The 13,274-nt window shown below is 37.1% G+C and overlaps 1 protein-coding gene and 1 long non-coding RNA gene across 2 annotated transcripts; one reads left to right on the top strand and one right to left on the bottom strand.

Moving 5' to 3' along the window:
- Positions 1 to 1,277: 1,277 nt before the first annotated feature.
- Positions 1,278 to 5,483, bottom strand: LOC147548138 (uncharacterized). The gene is made up of 5 exons (XR_015238156.1): positions 5,311 to 5,483; positions 2,754 to 2,867; positions 2,387 to 2,673; positions 2,230 to 2,310; positions 1,278 to 1,539 (listed from the first exon to the last, which is right to left on the bottom strand). It is a non-coding gene; the product is annotated as an uncharacterized LOC147548138 (long non-coding RNA).
- A 5,911-nt stretch (positions 5,484 to 11,394) lies between these two features.
- On the top strand, positions 11,395 to 12,616 carry LOC147548137 (fatty acid elongase 3-like). The gene has a single exon (XM_086672154.1). It carries the CDS (start codon positions 11,661 to 11,663, stop codon positions 12,525 to 12,527), a length of 867 nt encoding a protein of 288 aa, XP_086528280.1. The 5' UTR covers positions 11,395 to 11,660; the 3' UTR covers positions 12,528 to 12,616.
- The last annotated feature ends 658 nt before the right edge of the window (positions 12,617 to 13,274 follow it).

The raw sequence follows: 13,274 nt of genomic DNA, 5'->3' as shown, positions 1-13,274 counted from the left end.
AACACTTGATAACCATCAAAGGAGTTAAGAAACAGTTTCTAACTCTGCTCCATGGAACACATCCGACGGATGGTGGTTTCAGTGGGAGTAATCGAACATTGCTATGCATTACTCGATCAAAGATGGGTTAAAGCCAGTCTTCCGAATACTTTGGGATATATTCTAGAAACGATTGTTTCCACAAATTTACCAAAATTCCGTCTAAAGCTAAAACTTGTAAAAAGCGTTACAAAACTAGCTAATATCTGACGCAATCTTTTGAAAGAAATTTGGGCTTCTTCCACAACCAATCAAGAGAACAAAGTGTTTGTTGCTCATGATAGTATTCTTCTAGTAATTAGCACACCTAGTAGTCTGGGAGAAAAGTACTAATTATTACAAGAATAAGTGGGAGAAAAGTACAAGTCGATTTAATTCGATCATAAGAAAAATCATGGAGGGTCATGAAGAACAATCATGAAACTTGTACAAGACGATTAAATTCGACCAAGAGCAACAAACTACGGCTCCTCGGAAAAGGAAAGGTTAAAGATATGATCTTGTAAACCCACCGCACAAAAGCGAATGTCATTCGCAGGAGAACTCTCAAAGCGAATGAAAGTGTCTCTAAAGGAATATCTCAAAGTAGTTGAGAAAATTCAAAATTGTTGTTCAAAAGCCCTGAAAGGTCAAAATAAAATCTTAAAGACTCAGAAAATAAAGGTTATTTCTGAAGAGATAAAAGACCTGCGCAGAAACGGAAACTGACTCTAGATTTTGACTAGAAGCCAAAATCATCGTGGAATCCATATCTCGTCAAGACATGAAGCTTGATAATTTAAGTCAACAGAAGACCTAAATTGGTCACTACAAAAAAACAGCCTATTTGGGACGGTCAAAAGTCGTCCCTAAAGGATTAAAATTCGTCCCTAATATTCATCAGGGACGGTTCTGTGTATGTAGTTACTACTGGCGTCACAGATAATATTAGGGACGAATCAAGGGACGGTTTTTGTTCGTCCCAATTAATTTTTAGGGTCGGTTTTAAGGCGTCCCAATTGTTTATTAGGGACATCTCTTAGGGATAGATTTGGGTGTCACTAAATTCATTGGGACAGACGTGGCTCGTCGCTATAGGACAAAGAATATTTGGGACGATTAGAAAACCGTCACTAATATTTTCTGAAAAATTGAAACCAGCTACGCATTTTTTTATTGGTCCAGCCAGTTCTGCCTATTACTATTCCCTGCTACGTGGAAACAAATCACTTCATAGTTCATCCATTCGACATAAATTCTAAAATAGAATAAAAAAACCTGCATTATTGAAATAAAATCAATCAAACATCGAACAGTGTTCGAACTAACATTTAACTTCCTAATACACTAAAGAGAATAGTACTTTCTATACTCAAGTTTTCATTTGTCTAATGATAATACTACTTAGCAAACTATATAGCTATATACCAAAACTAGATCCATAGTCGTCTCCCCCTTAAAATCTTCGTATCCAAATGATATTCTCTAACATTCTCTTTACAAAGCAGCTTCATTCACGCACTGAAACAAAACACATAGTAACTAAAAATCAATGAAAGATTATCATGAATATTTGTGTAACATACTACTAATACATTCAACATCAAAGTCAAACAAGTAATTAGAGTCTCAAAGAATATAATAGAACCTAACATGTAAGCACCTGACCAACACAAGTATATATTACAAGAATTCAAACAACAATAATGGAAATTGATGAAGTACTAGTTATCAGGTCTAAGTCAACAAGAAACCAATACATTATAGAGAAGAATGTGCAATAACTCTCTAATGAGCATTCGATGTATAAGATAACAAACATTCGGTAACTCAACTTTACTACAATGATAAACTATACGAAATACTAAGAGGTTTTGGTGAATAAGGTAAAAAAGTACAACATAAGAAAGAAAAGAGAAATGTGTCGTCTTTATCATTCTAGCTCTAAGTTCAACTTCTTATTCAGTGACACTTGTGGACAATCATACACAATGATGTAGAAATCAGCTATAAATACATTCATGAAACTTGTTCAAGATCATACGCAATAACACTAAAGAGATACACAACTAATATGTCTCTTACAACTCTAATTTGCTATATGGGGCTTACTATTTTCTTCTCGTTACATACTTCATCGAACACAATGAAGTACTAGTTCATCAAGTCTAACTCAACAAGAAATCAATACGTTATGGGAACGAAGATCACCTCATATCAATCGCATTGGGTGGTGGAATTTGGACTAGTTGGAGAACTTCCAAATGAAATGTTAGGTGAAGAAGTGTGCACCTGCGAAAGACATGAAATTTTACTATGGCATCTTGTAACACTAAATTCAATGAAATTAATTTTTTTAAGATAATACCTCTTGGTTGGCAAATCGCTTGAAATAAGCTTTCATCTCTGCAACTTCATTATCCATTTGCTCGACTTTCCTCTTCAAATTCAAAACCTCTTCGCTGTTCTCATGGGATTTAGTTTTCGGAGATTCTCCCCAAATTGTTTTAGGAGTTCCTTTTCTATAACAACGAACAAAGCCTCTTCTTTCAGGTCCCATGACCTTAGCAAATATGGAATCTGGTCCATCATTGTGTATTTGTGTATAGGTAATCCATCTTGCTCAGCTTTATTGACCAAGTCCTTTATTTCGTCCTTAAAATATTTGAAGTTTAAATTAGTGTGCAAAGATGTTTGCATGCAAAAGAAATAACATTACTTAACATCATGATTACCATCTTCTAAGCTGCTTCAGGTGTCTTGTCTTTCTTTGGGCGAGTCTTGAAGAACATTTCCACCTGTGATGCAGGTGCACCTACGGGTGCATCTGTTTCGGGATCTTGTTCAATCTAAAACAAAAAAACATGAGAATCACTAGATTTATTGGTGAAGAAACAAAAGAACTACAAAATTAACAGAACTAAAATAAAGATTACAACACGAATCAATAATCAGAAACTATTAACAGCTAATAAAGTTGTTAATGTTGAATCTTAACAAAGTAACAAATCCCAATAGAATTTTTACGATGATAAAACCTTTCCGATCCATATACCAACTAAAAACCAAGACTCCTTTATTAGGCGTGGATATTATGGAGGTCATGTTGATATCTATAAGCCTTATGGTGAGAATCTTTACTATTATGATGTGAACTCATTATATCCATATATTATGAAATCCTATCCTATGCCATGTAGAATCCCAGTCTGGAAGAATAATTAGGAGAGCGTTGAATTGGATAGTTTGTTTGGCTTTATTGAGGCTTATGTAGTATGTCCTGCCAATATATCACATCCATTCTTGCTTATAAGCAAAAAATGGTACTTTAGTCTTTCCTACTGGTAATTTCATAGCTGTCTTTTATAGCGAAGAGTTGAAGTTTGCACGTTCTTTAGGTTACCAGATAATTCCTCTTAGGGGCTATTTGTTTGAGAAAAAATCCAGTTCTTTCGAAAGCTTTATCTCAAACCTCTATGAAAGCAAACTAGAAGCTAGGAAAGAAGGTGATGATGCTATGATATTTATATATAAAATTCTCATGAATTTACTCTACGGTCGATTTGGAATGAATCCTGAAAGTATATTAACAGAAATCTGCAATCAAGAGAGATATAATGAATTGGTTATGATGGTCAATATAAAAGAAACGAGTCAGGTTTTCAAAGATTACTTTATGGTCAGTTACATTACCAATACTGGCCATGTTGACACCACCGACTGGAAAGCTCCTAGAATGTTGGCAGTTCAATTGGCTGCAACTATAACAGCTTGTGCACGTATTCATATCTATCCATACATTTTCAGCCCAGACTCTTACTACACTGATACTGGCTGGGTAGTTCTGGGAAGTCCTCTACCTGACAATCTAATCTCTTCCATTGAATTAGGTAAGTTTAAACTCGAATGCCATGTACAAAAAGGAATCTTCTTAGCACCTAAGAGTTATATCATGGAAACACAAAATGAAGGAAATATTATTAAATACAAAGGTCCAGCTAAAGATTAAATCACAAAAGAATGATTTCCAAAGATATTGGCAGATCTATCTATCACTAATACGAAACCCACTAATGCTAACTTCAGAATCGATTGGAAAAAACTCAATATTGTGAATAAGGAATATATCCTCAAACTTAGATTACCACGAAGTCTTAAAAGAGAGAATGTCTATGACTCAAATAATACCTGGATAGAAACACGACCAATAGATGTAATAGATTTAAGAACTCAAGATGCAACCACTATTTTTAAATATGAACTAATGAAAGATAAAAATAATATTATTTCTTCAAAAATTGGAAGAAGAAGGAAGTCCGTAAACTACAGAAGGTCAACCAACTAATGATGGTAAGAAAACTACTACTCAGCAACCAACTCTTTACAATAACAAACCTAAGAAGAAGAAGAGGAAGAAGAAGAAGAAGAAAAAGAAAAAGACTAAGGATAAAAAGAAGAAGCCAAACGATAATTACACTAGACCTAAACCTGATGAATAAGAACAAGATAAGGTGGAGAGGTCCCTGCCTTTTCTCCAATCCATTTATAGACTAATAGAACAAAGGTTGAAGAACAAATATCTAATGTATCTTTGGAAAACCCTAAAGAAATAAGGTTTTCAATTTTTTATACACGGCCAAGTTAGTTAGCGCCTATTGGACTCGGGTCCAGCCAGCAAATAGAAGGTCCGACCTTTAATCGATCGGCTTGATTCGGCCTAGTGAGTAATTGGCACCTAGAAGCTGTCCAACCATTGATATTTAAAGCTAAGGTTCAAATTGTAGATTAACCTTTCTAGTAAGTCCCAAACATTCAAATATTTGCACCATTCTACCGCTTAGGATGGTCGAAAGAATATTCAAACCACGTTAAGTTTTACGGATAATAATCCTAGTAAATTCTACTCTATTTTCTTCAAGAAATTCAAAAACTTGTAGACTTAAAACTGTTTTTAGTTCACAAAGTGGCAAATCAGAAAATCTCAGATCCTCATTCTAATGAGGGAAGTTAACAGGGAGCAAAAAGAATTAAATGTAGGAAATTAAGAGCATATAAAGACCTAAAATCACTATATAACTACTAAATTCATCAATGCAAAACCATAATCCCCAAATCAAAGATAACAAGAACACCAATAAGTGAAACAATGAATCAAATGATTATTTGTGTGAAATTATCTAAACCACATCACAAAATTCATCAATTTCAATCCCAAATCTAAATTTCATCACTGTTCTTTGAAACCCACATGAAAATCGAAAAAAAGAATAGTAGAGAGAGAAACCCACTAACCTTTCACCAATCTGAGCAGAAGAAGGATATGCTGCTATCCTTCACTCTCATTCTCTCTCTTACACTCCCGTTCTCTATCTTTCACTCTATTTCTATCTCTCGTTCTCTGTCTTCCACTCTCGTTCTCTGTCTTCCACCCTCGTTCTCTCTCCCTCTCTTGCTTTCCCTCTCTAACTGGTGTTAGGGTTTTGGACGTGGGAAAGAGTGTGGGTCACAATCTTACTTTTGGCGCAAAATTAAGTTCCCGCGTTGTCTAGCGTGATTAATCCATTTTTTCCTTAATATACAATACATATTAGGGACTAACAATCCTAAAAAGTCCCTATTGTAGGCTTACTAGGGACATACGTAAGAAAACGCGTGTCCCTGATAGACCTTTTTTTGTAGTGGGTTTTCGAAAGTAGAAAACTGAGAAGGATGGAAACATTCATGCTTCCCGAAACTAGACAAGAAGAATAAGATTCTTCCAATCAAGTTATGTCCATAGGCATGCTTCAGAAATCTATCGGCGGATTAAAAGCACGCAAGAGTTAGAATCTTCGATTCAAAAAGGCAATCAAAGAAGTTTGATTCCTGAGGAATGAAGAAAATCTTGAATCACGAGTTTCAAGAAGGTAAGTGGGAGAAACAAACCTTCCGGGTCCGTATGCTGAGTACATACAAAAGATTGAGTACGACATAAGATGTTGTGTAACAGTGAACACACTGACTCAATAAAAGGACCACACACAAGGATGAAATGTCATTTTGGGCATCTGAAGATCTATAAGCATAGATCAAAAGGATGGTAGGATTGGAGAGACTCAGTACGCTGAGATGCTTGAGATCCGAAACAGAAAATCTAAGACTCGGAAAGTCAAAAAGAATTTCGACCCAAGACTCATGACTAAGAGCGTTGCTAAATCGGAGTTTGAAAAGACACCGATGTAGCAAACAAGCATGAGAGAGAGGTTTATGTTCGAATACATAAAGTCAATCATATTGGATATGATTAGCATTTGAATATCCAAATTCGGATATGAAAACCGAAACACTACTTAGAAACATCCTAGAAGGCTAAAGGATGAAGTAGTACAAAAGTTGAACATGTCATCGTAGCAAACTTCCAGACATGGAAGGAAAGTAGGCTAAAAGTATTTTAAGCCGGGAACTGTTGCAAATACTACATAAAGAATTAAAAGCCTTAACTCTAGTAAAAGTTACTAGAAATTATCAAGGTTGAAGATAACGGTCTTCAAATTAATTGATAATTAGCAAAGTTTAAACGGATTACATCCGTAGTCAAACTAAACTGTCACCTAAGACAAAGTATGAGAGTCATACACGAGTCTAAAGGCATGAGGTATAATTTTAAACCTCGACAAGTAAAACTGAGTGGGTAAAAAGAGTTTTACGGAAGAGGCTCAGATTTACAACTCTCGTTATCAGAAATAATAGAGTTATTTCACAAGTCGTCTAAATTTGGTTTAGTGTTTAAACAACATTCAATTGATGATAAAACATTCCGAATAGGTTTGTCAGATACCTGATCTGATGAATGAAACCCTATTAAGTGAACTTGGAAGATTTATTATCAAATCCCTGGTCCAGGTCATTGCATGGACAACAATCACTCACGAAGACTAGCACGGGAGTCGATGGGATAGCGCAGTTTCATGGGCTATAGGAATAGTATATTCTATTCGACTACGTGGGTGTGTAAAAGGTTTATACACTGGATAACCCTCAAATGAGAAGTACATCACTCGTGATGAACGTCAATACTTCTCATAAAGACAATTGGAGAGATTCCTTAAAACATGAGTGCTCCACTCATCTTATGAAAGGAATGTCCGACTTTGGTTCCGTCAAACGCCGCGCCGTAAAAGGAGGTTATAAAGACGGATACTGAGAAGGACAGGATAGACATGAAGTTAAGTGGGAGCGCAAGAATGGATTGTGTCAACCTAATCACATTAGGTACAAAGTGTCTCAAGGCCACTTGATGAGTAGCAACTGAAAATGCGTGGCCACGTTCAAACGGATAACGAGTTAATTGTTTGTATTTTACAGTTATACTCGGATATCAAGAAAGTCTGAATGACGTGACGTATCAGATGGGATACTAAATTGACACGGGAATCGAGGCATTGCACTTGTTCTAAGTCCAAGTGGGAGTCTGAAGGAGTTGAAGGAGATGTCCTTCGACCAAGATGGCAATGCGAGCAATATGTCGGCTAGGAAAATTGATGAAGAAGATCATCAAGTCCGATTGATTTAGGGGTCGTAGCGTTTAGCTAGAAACCAACTACGATCGTCGAATTACGAAGTAATTCGCGGCTAACTTCGATCGGATCCTACATCGGGTTACACATAAGAATGGGTATTTAATCGGATGATATGACTAGTGGGAGTGTGATATAACATTGGGAATGTCCCATAAACATATCTCACAGGCCTAAATAGAATTTGGGCAAAAGATAGCAAAAAGGCCCGAACTAAGGGTTTTGGGTCTAGGCCGATTCGGGCACTTTTAGGGCTCGGATTGGGCTGATTTTTGGAGGGACGTTTCCTTATGTTATGAAAATTAAATCTGCCAATTTTGGCTGGGTTTGGACGTCATCTCCTTAGGTAATTGAGAAAATATCAACTAGTTGCTATTTTCGACTATTTCCCTAAATCTTATTCTAAAGGGCGTTTTAGGAAACCTAAAAGGAGGTGGATTCTTATTAGGGTTCTATATAAACACTCTTAGGGCAGAGAATAAGGTGTGAAATTTCTCTCTAAGCTTTCTTACTCTACCACATCAAGTAGAGAGGAGAAAGTGAGCTAATTCCCAAGCTATCTTCTAGTCAAGCAAGAAGAAGGTCTTCTTATTATCAAACCACCATTGGAGTGCTAGCGAGCTTTCAAGGAGGGAGATTAAATACACTATTCGGTGTCCCAAGTAGAGGAGCTACGTTTGAAGCTCTTGGTCTTCTTTAATCTATACAACTAGTTCGAGGGAAATAGCGATTAAGGTAATCTACTATCTTCTTATTGGTTAATTACTAGTTTTGCATGATGATCTTGGGGATACTAGTGTTAGACATTAGATGTTGTTATCCGCTATAAACACTAGTATAAGGGTATAATTCCCTTCATGAGGATATGAAATCCTTACAAAACAATGACACTTGGGAGCTAGTTGATCGTCCAGTTGAAAAAAATCCAGCGAGATATCGGTGGATTTATTCGGTGAAGTACAAAGCAGACAGTACAATTGAACGTTACTAAGCGAGACTAGTGGCAAAAGGCTACACTCAAACTTATGGAGTCGATTACAGATAGACATTTGCTCGAGTTGCAAAAATCAACATTGTTCGCGTCCTATTATCGTTAGCAGCAAATTTAGATTGGCCACTACAACAATTTGATGTGAAGAATGTTTTCTGCATGGGGAACTATTAGAAGAAGTCTATATGGACCTTCCACCGGGATGCAAGATACCAGAGATACATAACCAGAAGGTATGTAGATTGAAAAAGCCATTGCACGGATTAAAACAATCACCAAGAGTGTGATTTGGAAGGTTTACAAAGGCTATGAAGGAATTCGGGTATCGCCAAAGCAATCCTGACCATACCTTATTTATAAATAGGCAAAAAGGAAAACGCACAACACTTATTGTATATGTTGATGACATGGTGGTTACTGGGGATGATCCCGAAGAACGGAAGGCTTTACAGAATTATTTATCTACAGAGTTTGAGATGAAAGACCTTGGTTCGTTTAAATACTTTCTTGGAATTGAAGTATTTCGATCTAGTAATAGAATTTACATATCTCAGAGAAAGTATACTTTAGATTTGTTACACGTGGTGGGAATCTCAGCGTGTGAGCCGATTGATACACCTGTGGAAGAAGGATTAAAGTTGCTTGTGGAGCCTAATCGGATACATGTTGATAGAGGAAGATATCAACGACTCGTTGGAAGGTTAATGTACATGGCGTACATGAGACCAGATTTTGCATATGCGTTAGTATTATTTAGTCAATTTATGCACAATCTCGGTGAAAAAACACATGAATGTTGTTTTACGCATTTTGAGATATTTGAAGGCGGCTCTTGGAAAAGGTATTCTGTTTACTAAAAATTCGAGTTGTCAAACTATCGATGTATATACTGATGCAGATTGGGTCGGGGAAGTAAATGGTAGGCGATCAACTGCAGGATATCTTACCTTTGTTGGTGGAAATCTTGTTACATGGAAAAGTAAAGAACAGAACGTTGTTACACGTTCAAGTGCATAGTCTAAAGTTAGAGGTATGGCAGATGGCATATGTGAAGCGTTACGGTTAAGACTCCTCTTGGATGATTTAGGATATGCTTCTAAAAGACCAATTCAATTATATTGTGACAATAAAGCAGCATGTGATATTGCTCACAATCTAGTCCAGCACAACCATACAAAGCATGTTGAGGTGGAACGAACTTTTATTAAAGAAAAGTTGGACGACAACATTGTAGAGTTACCAAAGATCCGATCTGCAGATCAATTGGCTGATGTTTTTACCAAAGTTGTTTGAAGTCGAATATTTTTTAAATTGGTGGACAAGTTGGGCATGTACGACATCTGTGCACCAACTTGCAGGGGAGTGCTGGAATATCTTTTCATATTTTAAGATATCTTATATAATATTGTTCCTATATTAAGATATTAGGAGGTCCCAAATATTAGAAACTAGTAAATATAGAAACTAATAGTATTATAACTCTATAAATAGAGTCTTATATTATAACTCTTATATTTCTTTGATCACTTTGAACTGATTGTTACTCCACCCGTTCAAAATATATTATAGTCGAATTTGAATTTTGCGTTATTTACACATGTAATTTCTTACATGTAGTTATGGGAAGGGCCCTCGGGGGCGGAACTATGTGGAGACCAGGCTGGGCAGTTGCCCGGCCTGATCTCCACATATACAAGCCAATCTACTATTATTACCAAAGGCTACTTTGGCTCTTGTGGTGGATTACACATTTTTCCAATTCAAAGACATGGGTTCAAAACCCACTACCTACCTCAACTTCTCTTTTTAAATTTTCCTTTTAGTTTCAAACTAGCAAGGGACTCTCAGCTAGGGGTGGGAATTTTGCCCATAAGCCCGAACCCGCCCACGGGCACCCGAGCCCAACGAGGACCATGGACGCCCGCGCCCGTCTCGGACACAACCCGCCCAGCCCGCCAAATTTTGGTGGGCGGGCATGGGTTAAAACCTCTACCCGCGCACCCGCCCATGCCCGCACCCACTTAAACTCATCCAATGATAACCAACCAAATTACATCAATTTTATGGGTTGATGAAGCCCAACCGTCCATGTTGCTAGGCTTAGTTGAGATGGTAAACAATATGTTTAAGGGCAATCACACGAACTCAATGCATTTCCAATGGCCCAAGAGAATTCCTAGTTGAATACTGAAATAGTCTTTGGCTTTGAGGGAACAAAGAGTGGGATAAGTTTTATTATATCTCATGAGAATTCTTCATTAGTTTTCAATGTGAGATTAAATTCCTAAAAGGAACAATACAAATAATGTGTAGTTTTAATCTTACATTGTCTCTTTAGAATCAGGAAAGGTGTTTGGAGATAATATAAAAGGAGAGGAAAAAGTGAATTTTTTCAAGTCATGAGATTACCCGCTACCCGCCCGCCCATACCCGCATTACCCGAGCTTCTTAATGGGCTTGGGCGGGTAATGGACAAGGCAAATTTCAAAATTGCCCGCCCGATTAACCCGCTTACCCTAATAGCCATTGAAGTTTTGTGCCCGACCCGCCCAACCCGATGCTTCAAGTGCCCATGGGCGCCCATACCCGCCCAATTCCCACCCCTACTCTCAGCTAGGTAGAAATTAGAAGTTAATTAACTAGTTGCTATATAAAATCTTATTTTTTATTTGGGTACACTCTCAGCTAGGTAGAAGTTTACTTCATAGAATTTAGGCTTGCCCTCTCTAGTGTTACATCCTGGTTCCGCCCTTGAGGGCCCTTACTAAAAATCCCAATTTCTCAGCCACACCAATAAATAGGACATTATAATCTTTAGAGAATGGACCGATCAATTCATCCTAAATTCATTTTGGAAGTGTAATTTATGCAGATTCATCCTATTGCCCCTTATCCCACATGCCTTCTTCACAGTGCAGTGCCTTCTTGTCTATAAGTTACTTTCATTTCCCATATTAGCCGACCCCACATCAAGAGTCAATCAAGCATATATATGGTATGGTTGTTTCTATTCCATTCTCCCCTCACTTGTTCTTCTCTGTACCATCATTTCTTTCTTCCTTCCTTCCTTCCGTCCCCCTTTAAGATCTCCCAAGATGGAGAAACTCCAAGCTAACGTGCGCTACTTGTTAGTTGACAATCCTATCGTAACCGATTTCCACTGGAAAGAAGGAAATACATTTGGATCGTCGACTCAGTTCCTTGTCATTACAGTCCTTACTTACCTCTCCCTCACCGCTCTTATCAATTTCATCACCACTCTCCGATCAAAACCCACGGCGGTGCAGTTAAATGGATCTTCTTCCCCACCACCACTACCACCGCCTCCCCATCTCCTCCGGTTCATCTCAATTATCCACAACCTTATCCTTCTTATCCTCTCATTTATAATGGCCGTTGGATGCATTCTCTCCACAATATCTCAAATGCATAATACCCGTTGGATCTTCTGTTTCCCACCAAACAAAACACAACCTAGTGGTCCAGTTTTCTTCTGGGCTTACATCTTTTACCTCTCCAAAATCCTCGAGTTCATCGACACACTCTTGATCTTACTCAATAACGGATCGAGTAATCGACGGTTGTCATTCCTCCACGTGTACCATCATGCGGTTGTTGTTGTTATGTGTTATATTTGGCTTCATACATCTCAGTCTTTACTACCAGTGGCGCTTGTTACCAATTGCTTAGTACATACACTAATGTACGCTTATTACTTAATGTGCACACTTGGAATTAGACCAGCTTGGAAGAGATTAGTGACTGATTGTCAAATTGTTCAATTTGTTTTTAGTTTTGGGGTTTCTATTGTAATGTTGTGGTTTCATTTTACTGGAAGTAATGGGTGCTCTGGTATATGGGGTTGGGTTTTTAATGCTATTTTCAATGCTTCACTTCTTGCTCTTTTTACTAATTTTCATACCAAAAATTATGCCAAGAATAAGAAGAAGAAGAATTTGTAAGGTTAATCAGAAGGATTTATTTTGGGAATTTTCTTTCTTTTGAGTTGTTTCCCTTTTTTATCAATGAAGATAATAGCTAATTAGGGGAATTTTACTGTCAACCCAGTAAACTTATATTGGAGTAATCTTTTGGCTGGTCAATGAATGTCTGGTATTGTTTTCAAAAAAATTTCATTTATGTGAGATTCTGAACATGAAGTGATCTTTTAGGTATGATATATAATTTGAGTGATCTAGAATGGGCCACGTGTTCAACTGTAAACCATGCAATTAACTATTAGGAAGAAGTCCAACTCTCGTGTTGTGCTTGGGTATCCCTCTTAAGCCCATAAATCGATAAACGTGTTGTGGTTGTACATCTCTCTTAAGTCCATGAAGTATTGAGATCGAATATCGATGAAAGTAGTTTATCACCGAGATTTTTTCCATGTGATTTAGACAGTAAGTAAAAACAGATGTAGGTAGATGGATGGGCTTACAGGCTCCCTAGGATGACCCTAAGGGTCTTTATATGGTTTGTAGGACTTAAAATGTCTTAATTGGCGATTATGTGCTTATCCAAATTCACGATGTATTGCATAATAATCATGATGTGCAATGTAATTTAAATGTAATGACTCTTGGAGCCCAATCTAAAAAAAACCTATTAGGGTTAAAATTTTAAGATTATCTTAGTTTATGTTTGGGAATGTTCTTTAAGGTAAAATTGAAAAATAAAACATCTCAGTTGTAAAATATTTAAGTGCT

The sequence above is a fragment of the Eschscholzia californica genome, unplaced genomic scaffold (assembly GCF_041429995.1).
Source record: "Eschscholzia californica isolate CP2 unplaced genomic scaffold, dmEscCali1.0.p SCAF_3, whole genome shotgun sequence".
NCBI lineage: Eukaryota > Viridiplantae > Streptophyta > Magnoliopsida > Ranunculales > Papaveraceae > Eschscholzia > Eschscholzia californica.
Note: the sequence above shows the minus strand (reverse complement) of the source record. Positions and strands in the feature narration are given on the sequence as shown.